At 38.6% G+C, this 9932-nt stretch overlaps 1 protein-coding gene across 2 annotated transcripts in view; it reads left to right on the top strand.

The window, feature by feature from the left end:
• Positions 1-1507: 1507 nt before the first annotated feature.
• The window catches only part of LOC149537376 (adenylate kinase family protein), a 409112-nt gene continuing 400687 nt past the window's right edge, over positions 1508-9932 (top strand). Inside the window, exon 1 of one of the 2 annotated variants that reach the window (XM_089802873.1) lies at positions 1508-1860. In XM_089802873.1, the coding sequence (XP_089658999.1) occupies positions 1636-1860 (225 nt within the window). In that variant the 5' untranslated portion in view covers positions 1508-1635. The remainder of the gene's footprint in view (positions 1861-9932) is intronic. The other variant, XM_089802872.1, reaches the window with a different exon arrangement.

Here is a 9932-nt window from a genome sequence, read left to right as displayed (position 1 = left end):
GTCCTATCACTTTACTTCATTAAGCCGAGAGGCTTTCTACAGTGAACACATTCATCAATGTAAACTTTTGAAGAATTTTTAAAAATTTGACGTTCATTTTAATGTCATCAGTTGAAAAAATGAAATTGATAATACCAAAAAAAAAAAATGAAATGAAGAGTAATTCTTCCATCTCCAGACCGTTTCATCTTCTAGAAAAGCACCATACTCTCTCGCTAATCGGAATAAATTAACACTTTTGACACATATTATTTCTTTCCTAATTGTATTGAGTCACAAAAGCTTAAATGATGTGTTTATATATGAGAGCCAGAGGACAAGGTTCTGGTTTTATCCATGTGTCGAGTCAAATTTGTGTGGGAGCAGCGGGATTGGTGCATATTGAATTATCTAGCGTGAAATCTTCATAATAAATATTACATTTTCTCGAGGAGCATCGGATCAAAGAACATGTCAGTGTTGGAACTTAGCCATCGGGAGTCATAAAAGCAATCAGAGCAGAAACACCATTATTAGGAGCTTTTCCTCTTATCCATCGATCATGCCCATTGCCAACTATGTGCCAATTCCAACTCCAATTCTTGTTTTGTTTGGTCCCCATTTCGACAAAATCAATACTATTTTTATTATCATATTAGTATAGATTTTTTTATAAAAAACTTGGGGGGCTTTTTATTTTATAAATATTTAATTTTAAATGGTATTATAAGTATTTTAAATATATTTCGCATTTACTACACAGTACACACATTTTTCTGATATGTGACTCAAAATGTTAATGTTAAAAATATATACATTTAAAAGAATACACTAATTTTTAATAATAAATAAATTGTCTTTCTATATTGTTCTATCTCAAAGCTATCAAAATTTTACAAATCATAATAGATTGAATTGAACTAATTTTAGACTATAGAACATTATTTAAAATATTAATTAATTAAATAAAACATTAATAATAATAAACACAAGCACAATTTAATATACATTTAATATGGTGAGAGACATGTGTAAGAGAGATTGTGAGAGATAAAGATACACGAGTTAGAGATATGGGGAGGAGGGAGAGGAAAGACTTAAAGGGATTAAGGAGATAGGGAGGGAGACAGATGATGTAGAGACTAGCTTATATATACTCTATATATATAAAATAAGCTGAGAGAAATCCTTCTCGAGGCGTCTATTGCACTGAGTCAGATTATGAAAATAGGTGCCTCTAGAAGGATATCTCTCGACTTATTTTATATATATAGAATATATAAGCTAGTTACTATTTTTAAAATTCCCTTCACTCTCTATCATTCTACCTTTACTTGTTAGCTATTTTAACTATATAAAATATCATAGTATACTTAAATATTAATATTTAATATTTAATATTTCTATTTATAAATAATTATTTATTCGATAAATATTAGCCACTTGCGGCACTTGTTAAATATATAAATTCAATTGAGGTATAAATCAATCTAATATAAAATCATTTATACTCGTTATTCAAAAATTTGGTTTGATAATAGCCACATGTTCCGCGGCCAGTTAGCCTGTTTACATGACAATTCTTAAAATTCTTTTCCTGAACGCTTCTGCGGCATTAATTTCTGCACCTCTTCAGACGTTGTAAATATTTGAAACATGGGATGGTGTGTGCTCCCCTTGAGCAACCAGTACGTCCCTTGTAAAACATCTCATTTTCCTCTAGTTGCTCACAATTCTTTCTCCCACACGCCCAGGAATTGTTCAGACCATCTTCTGAAGTGGAGGAGGGACCGTCGCTTTCTGGATAGCCAAGAGATTGGAATCAAATTCAAGGGAAATGATCTTAGGCACACAATTTCGCGCTCCAATTCAGTGTCGCGGGTAAGGAGGTTGGATATATACAATATGTTTATTCAAAAAAATAAAATCATGTGTCTTTGTGCTAAATGCGAGGGTCTGTTTGAATCACGTGCCTAGTTTTCAAGCTCAACTGTATGCAGATGATTTCTAAATTCTCATATGAAATAGACCGCTTGGTAATTCAATAAAAACTAAAATGGTTGTCATTTTCCTTTGCACAAATTCATAATTCATTATCTCCTCTTGGGAAAAAAATTAACCATACACGTTGAATTAGGTGTTTGTTGTACGCAAACATCTAAATGTAATTAATAATTATTGAATGTGATGTATACAATGTGTATATTCAGAATGAGGTTGTAATGTCTCCATCAAAACTTCCAATTTTGCATGTCAATGGTTAGAGCAACTTGCTCTCATTGGTTATTTTGTTGGGAGGTTCCCCCTAAAAGCATGCCAAGAAATTGGGTTTGCAAGACCTAGGCCCCTCACGGGGTCCACATTGAAGGAGACCAAAAAGATACCATGGGTTTTTTCCTTTGTCATTTTGCTGAAATTAGCTATGTTAAAGCTATATCTCACCATCACCCTTGGTACGTCTGGTCATCTCTTTTGGTTTTTCAACCTTGGACTTGGAGACTTCTCAGTCTTGGATGATGTAAAACTTTCTATGCTTATCTGGCTAGAGTTCGTTTCATGGTCTCCCTTTGACATGTTAACATGTCCTTCTTGCCATTGCTTCTTTGCCGAGGAAGGTTATTTGTGTTGAACCAAACTATTTTTATCATGCTTATCCCAGAAATGGTATGTGAAGTTTATTTATCTTGAGACCTCAAGGAATTGATAGATACTCGGATTGACAACCTTCATCATACCTAGCAAGTGTCTATTTGAACTTTCTAAACACTTATTTCCGGTGCCAAAGACCATAAAATTGAGGATTGCTCACTAATAGCTCCTAAGGTTAAAAGGTTAAGAACCTCCTGGGTCCTTGATCCTCTCCCTGCTGCAGACTCTTCTAAACCAAAGAAGAAATGGATAATGGTGACCCACAAGGGGAAGAATACCCTATCTAATAGTGTGCAAAGAAGATCTTAGGAGCTTGGTCTTGTGCAGCTGCAACAAGTCGGTTCAAACCATTCTTTAAAAGAGAAATAAGTGCTCTTTTCAGTGTCCATGAGGTTCCTACTACAACGATTATGTGAAGACCTATGCTGGTGTCGGTTCTTCCAGCTTAGCCTTCCAGTTTATGCTACTCTTGCATCCCTTTTGGGTTCTTGGAGGAAGACGAGTTTGTCTTAGAGAAGGGGCATGATGGAATGCTAAGTTTCCAAAAAACTTTGGAATTCTTGTAGAATTGTTAATCCTCTTCATCTTTAGAGGTCATGGATGGTATGCGATATTTTCGATCATGAATATCCTCTCATGAAATGTCCGAGGTGTAAGGCTAGGTAGTACTCTTACGAGATACTTGTTAGAATTATCTTGGCATTGATGTGTTATGTCTTCAAGAAGCTAAAATTGCTTCCTTCACACTTTTTGGAGCATATCGTGTTATTTGACTATTTGTCTTGGTTTTTTCTGTCAATCACGAGGTTAGTCATAGAGGGGTTGTCACCTAGACTCTACCACAATGGAAATCTTGTGTAGTTGATTGTGGGTCCAATCCAACACAAATCTTGTCTAGATTCTCTTAGAAATTGATAATCAATTCTTTGAGAACACTAATGTTTAATATCCCAATGATGGCATAGAGAGATGTGCTCTCGAGCAATGGATTCTAGATTGAATGCCCCTAGCCACTTGGGTTATGTGTTGCAAGTCTAATATGGTCTAACTTCTTTTGATAGAGATGCGACCTTCTGTTTTCATTGGATAGCTAGAGTGCAAGAAACATGATTTTACATGGGAATAAATTGGGCCTTTATGACCCCAATTCTTCCCTTTGTCATTATTGGACTATTTGGCATACTTGGGGTAATGTCTAGTTGGAAAATGACAGAGTTCTGAACAGCTCAATCATACCATTTTCGTGTTGCAATCTTTTTTCTATTTTCTTCTTGTCATGAATTATTAGTTATGCCTCTTCCTAAGGTCCCTTGTCAGACCACTTTCCATCAAGTTCAACATTAATTGGCAAGTGGGCCTGAAGTGCCCTTCCAAAATTCAATTTGTATTTAAACACTTTGTTATGGACTCACCAACCCACGCAAGCCTACATTCAAAAGGTTTGGAACCTTGAGTCATCCTATTCAATAGTTTGGGTATATTGCTTGGTGGAATCCTCTTATTCAACATATGTCTCACTTCCTTCGCATTTATGGGCACCATTTGGCAATTTTTGGCTGGTGGCTGCATGAGGCTCCCACCTCGAATCCTTTCCATGTCATTGAAGCATTTTCTATGGCTCCCTTCACAATTATGTTGCTTGAGCAACTCAAATGAAGGCCAAAATGCATTGGCTCAAGGTGGATTACTATGCCTCTATTTTATGTTTTAATCTTCAATGCATGTCACTTGTTCCCAGGCATCAAAAGAATGAAGGTTAGACGTTGGTCTATGAGTCATTGTATATTCTCCAAGTGTTTGTTCCCCATTATGAAAAGATCTTCATTGCTCAAGACCCTTCCCTTGAGCGTGATTGTGCTCTTTGGGATTGCCTCTGGGCTGCCCCCTATAGGCATCATGAAGCTCAAAAGTCCTTTTGTGAGCAATTGCTCTCCCTTGGGGACCTTAGTAAGGTTGTTATCTCTTTGGCCAATAATAAAGCTCCCAATTGATTCTCTTGCAAATGTTACAAAGCTCTTTGGCTTTGTGTAGGTTCTGACCTTCACAAGGATTATGTTGAGGCTTTCAATAACCAATCCTTAGGAAAGTTGACAATAAATAAAACATCAAGTTCATACCTAAGTTGGGAGACCTTGAAGACATGTAAGTGCGGTTGATCACATTGCTTAATGTCTCCTATAAGATTATTGCCAAGTCTTTAGTTCTTGATATAGGAGCATCCTGCAGTGGTCAACGATCCTGTATGCAAGAGCTTTGAGCTCGATTTGTGGAGTTATGGTTTGCGAAATTGGGGATGTGTTCAAGACATATTGGGGAACCTTGTCCTATGTGCGCATAAACTTTTGAGTAATCATCTTGGAGTTAGATTCTTTTTTGGTGGATGTTGGTAACATGTTCTTGATTTATCGGCAGACTTTGGAGATTGTATTCGCGAGCTTTGATCCCAGGGAGTTGGTGTGTGCGCTCTTGGATTTGGATCTTTGGTTAGCACGTGGCCCTATGTCTAAGTGCACATACTCTTATTTGGTCATATGAGTTAGTTATGCATTGTAAACTTGGGGCTTGCCTTAAGTATTTAGTTATTTCATGTATTTAATCTTTGTTGCCAAGCCGACTTGTGGCTTGAGGGTTTATTTAATATAACTTTATAGGCCAACCCGTGTCTTGGTTTAGTATAAGTAGAGGGTCTTGTCTTGTCTTGAGAGATCATTCAACATGGAGTAGCTGAGAGGAGTGAAGTTTAGTAGAGCTAGTAGCTAAGTGTGGGCTTGGGAAACAAGAAGGTTTCTTGGTGGCTTGCGAGCACAAGTTTAGATTCTTCTTGGGTTTTTCTACCAGATTGTGGATCTGGACTAGCTGGAGGTTGGATCTTGCAAGGTCTTGCAAAACTGTTATTGTAATTGCTTTGTATTTGACCATAACCCGAAATGCCTTACACTTGGGCATGTTGGATGTAAATCTTATGATTCTATTATGAGAATTGGCATTGTTTTGCATCTAAATCTCTGTGTTAGTGTTTGTATTCCGCTGTGTGGTTGTTTGTTGGGGGCTAGGACATCTCCTTTGGGGATACCTAAGTTGGGAGACCTTGAAGACATGCAAGTGCAGTTGATCACGTTGCTTAATGTCTCCTATAAGATTATTGCCAAGTCTTTAGTTCTAATGATCCACTAGATGATTCCTAAAATGGTTTGCCTTGAACAACTGGATTTATCAAATCTAGGGTTTATCTTTGATAACATTATTGTGGTTTGGGTTTGAAGATTGATTTTTCCAAAGCTTATGACTGCATTGAGTGGCCTTTTATTCTTGCGATGCTTGGATTTGGCTCCAACTTTATCTAATTGGTCAACATGTTGTTTGAAAATGCCTTTGTGTATATTACCATTAATAGCTACCAGTCTCAGTTTTTTGGATTTCAGTGGTCCATCTAATAGGGATGCCCCCTTGCTCCATCTTTGTATGTGTTTGCTGGCGAAGGGTTTGGTTATTTGTTGGCTAACGCTATGTCCTTGGGGAGGGTTAGAGAAATTACCTTGCCTACCTCATCAAGGCAACTTGTTAATGTCCATTTTGCAGGTGATCCATTTCTCACTCTTATTGAAGAGGAGCAAAATATCAAAGAAGCTCTCAAGTGCCTGGACACTCTTTCCCTTGCTTTTGACTTGCCAATTTAATGGTATAAAACTTGGTGTTAACTGTTGAAATATTTTGTCATTGATGTCAAGATGTCCATGCAAATATTTTTGAACCATACAAGAATTATGCCAAGAAACCAGGATACAAAGCATCAAGAAATGTATAATTAGATATTAATTATTTACTCTAACACCCCCCCTTAAGTGCAACTTAGGGAAATGCCTTAAGCTCACAAAACTAAGATGAAATGCATAATGGGTCCCGGCAACGAGGCCATTTTAGGTACCCAAGTACAATGCAAGAAGATGAAACCTCTGTAAACGGGGAAAGAGAGAAAACCACGTGGGAAAAACCCTCCCCCAAAAAGAGGTAAGAACCTAGTGAAGAACTGAAGAAGTCTCCAACTAGGGAAAATGTCCCCTAAAACAGGAACAAGGAATGATCATGAAGAAGCAGCATCACTGAAGCATGAAGAAGTCGCAAATCTGCCAAACTGCTGATCTGAAGAACCCTCCATGGAAGAAGAAGGCACGAACTGAGCATGTCTATATGGTAGATGATCCATCTCACCGAAATGCATAGGTAGCCAGCCACTGCAATCGCCTTGTACATAGGATCAACCACTGAATACATAGTTCACACTATCGAACCATCGAACCATGGATGCATTAGAACACAGCATAACCCCCCCTTAATGCAGACGGGGTGTGATGACAGACAACTGAGAAGGTGAGCCAAAATCTTCTGCAAACGAACCAAGAACGAGGAGAGAGGGAAAGAGGTACAGACACCGATAAAGACACGGTCTAATTGACTCTGCATGGGGCTAATGTCGTGGAAGGGACACTCACTTGACAAAGGGAGAATGCCTAAAACAACAAACAAATAATCCCCCCCATGGTGCTTTATGAAATAGTGCATGCACAGCTGACTCAAAACAACGTTCATGACTCCCGAAATACAAAAGTGACAATTTATCTCAGTGCGAGAATAAAAAGTGCTTCAAAATGATAGCTACAATGATCAGTACTGAAAAAGAGCTGAACCAAAAGAAAGTACAGCCGAAAAGAAAGCAAACCATGCCAGGAAAATGATCCTCGGGCCTAAAACACTCAAAATATTCACCATAGAGCAAAAACGCCAAAACTATGATAGAAAGAGCAGAGGCCAAAAACAAAGAAAAAGGACTACTTTTCTGAAGAGTACACAGAACCAGCTTTCCAGAAATATAAAGTTTTCAAAAAACTGACATGGGACGCAAAAGATATGCATGCCGGAGTCAAAAACAGTATTTCGGACTTCAACAGAAAAAACGGGCAATAAAAAAGCATCAAAACCAAAAAATACCTGCACCAAAATCTCCGTCTCGGAACCAGCTTTCCGGCGCTTCTTTCGGATCGGAAAATACCTCCGTATGCAAGAGTTATGGCCAAAAAACCAAAGGTAGGTCCAAAAGCAATCGGGAGAGGTGCATGCAAGGGCTGATGCAGCGCTGACGTCAGCAAGTTAGACGATTAAATTTGACGGTTTGGTGGCCGTCGCAGCAAAAAAGAGTGCCACGTGGCATTGCCACGTGGCAGTACTGACGTGGCAGGGGTGACGTGGCGGGTCCACGTGGCAAGGTGCCACGTGGCGCCCATGCCACGTGTCACCCCTGCAGTGGCTGACTCGGCCTGCTGTGTTATCTGACCCTGCAGATGTGGCGCAGAGCGGGCGGGCGGAGCGGAGCTGTTCAGCTGAGCGGTGGGCGGAGAACTGGAGAGGCGTCGCCGGGAGGAAGCGGCGAACTTCGGAGGCGCCGCCTAAAGGAGTGGCCTACGGGCGGTGGAGGAGGCCGAGCGGCGCTGCCTGCTGCGGCTGCTGCGGGCTGCGCGCTGGTGGCGCGGTAGTGGCCCCGCGGTGGCGCGCCTGAAATTGTTTTTTTTAAATTTTTTTTCGCTCAAAATCGTCCGTACAGTCCGTACGGCATTGCCCGCAACCAAAAAAAAATTTGCCTCCCGGAGCTCTGATACCATGTTAGAATCTGGAAAGATTAATAACCCAGAAAACTAGTGCAAAGAGTAAATATCTAAACTATGAATGCAAATGATACAAAATCAAAATAGCATCATAGAGTTAGTCTCCAAGAGAGTAATGCAAATGCTGGAAGCAAAATAGCATTAAGAGGATGCAAAAACAAGAGATACAAATACAAGCCAGGTAGCATGCTTATATAGGCTAAGAAGAGGGAGGAGGTGGCAACACCAACCAATGAGGAGCAACCATCTATCGGACTAAAGATAGCAAAGTATCTTCCCAAGATAGCTAATGGATGCTCACATGTAGGAAGGTGACACCTCACAACCATTCACTTAATAAGACATGCTTTATTAACCTAAGCGAGATTATTAAAAGTGTAGGAAAAACCTAGCAAAATAAAAAACTACACTAACAAGAAATAGAGAAAAAAGAGTATTAGAGCAAGGAGGGAGTTTGAATGAATCTTTGATAGGGGGATTGCTAGAGAATTTCCGACAAGGGAGAAGTATATTCTTGTGTGAGTATACAATGAAATGCTTCTCATGATCCCTTTGCCATTGATGTCGAAGGGAGACAAAAATAGAATGGGGAAGAGTTAGATAAAATAGCAAGAACTATGTTGCAATCAAGGACAAAGGGGGAGATCGTTTGCATTGTTTGTCATTGATGTCAAGATGAAGAGTGAATTCAGTGAAGGTTGTTGAAAATGTCGAGATGAAGAGTGAATTTATTGAAGGTTGTCATCGATGTCAAAGGTGGAAACATTGTGCTAGTGTTGATGCCATAGGAGAAATATTGTCATTGATATCATCACAACTCTTGTTAAGGAAAATGTTAATTGGGAAGATACCAATAATGGTGTGTTCTGCATACTGCATGTTGTCTTCAACAAATGAAAATGATCTCCATATGATTAAGGTGCCTTAAAGATTCTACATGTATATAGCACATAGCCATACAATAATAAAATATTGTAAATAATTAATGAAAGGAGGTGAAGTCCACAAAGCATCTCTTTCTATCTCTAGTGACCATGAACATGGTTGCAGAATAATTTGTATAAAATGCCTAGTTGTCTTGTGTATTTATTGAGAGATGCAGAGTATCAAAGTTATATTTGATAAACATTGCAAAACAAAAAGAATAAAAATGCTGCTGCCGAGACCACTTGCTGTCGAAGAGAAGACATTGCCTATCATCCATGGAGGATATTATTTGCTAAAATTTAAAGAAAAGAGTTTAATAAATGGGTCAACTTTATCGTCACAAAAGACAGTCCTAGCATAATTAAATTCAATATAATTATTGGATTATTTGCTTTTTGCCGACCTCCTTTAGAAAATTAAATTTAATAAATAATATTATTATTGGGCTGTTTCGTTTTGGCTGACCCCTTGTGAAGAGTCACTCCTCCTGGGAGAGGAGACATGAAAGGGGTATATATAGAAGATGAAGTAGAGTTTCAGGAAGAAATAAATCAATAGAATATCTGTCAGATTCTAGAGCAGATCTTGAAAAAGAAAGGAGCATATTTGTCATGAAAAATTGAGAAAAGATTTGTGGAGTTTTAAATCAGTATTCAAGAAGATTTGTTTGCACAAATAAAAAAGCAGAGTTAGAGCAGACTTGAGCAGATTTAAAGCAGA

Source organism: Cupressus sempervirens, chromosome 9 (genome assembly GCF_028749045.1).
Source record: "Cupressus sempervirens isolate cs-2001-9-10 chromosome 9, ASM2874904v1, whole genome shotgun sequence".
In the NCBI taxonomy this organism is placed as follows: Eukaryota; Viridiplantae; Streptophyta; class Pinopsida; order Cupressales; family Cupressaceae; genus Cupressus; species Cupressus sempervirens.
Note: the sequence above shows the minus strand (reverse complement) of the source record. Positions and strands in the feature narration are given on the sequence as shown.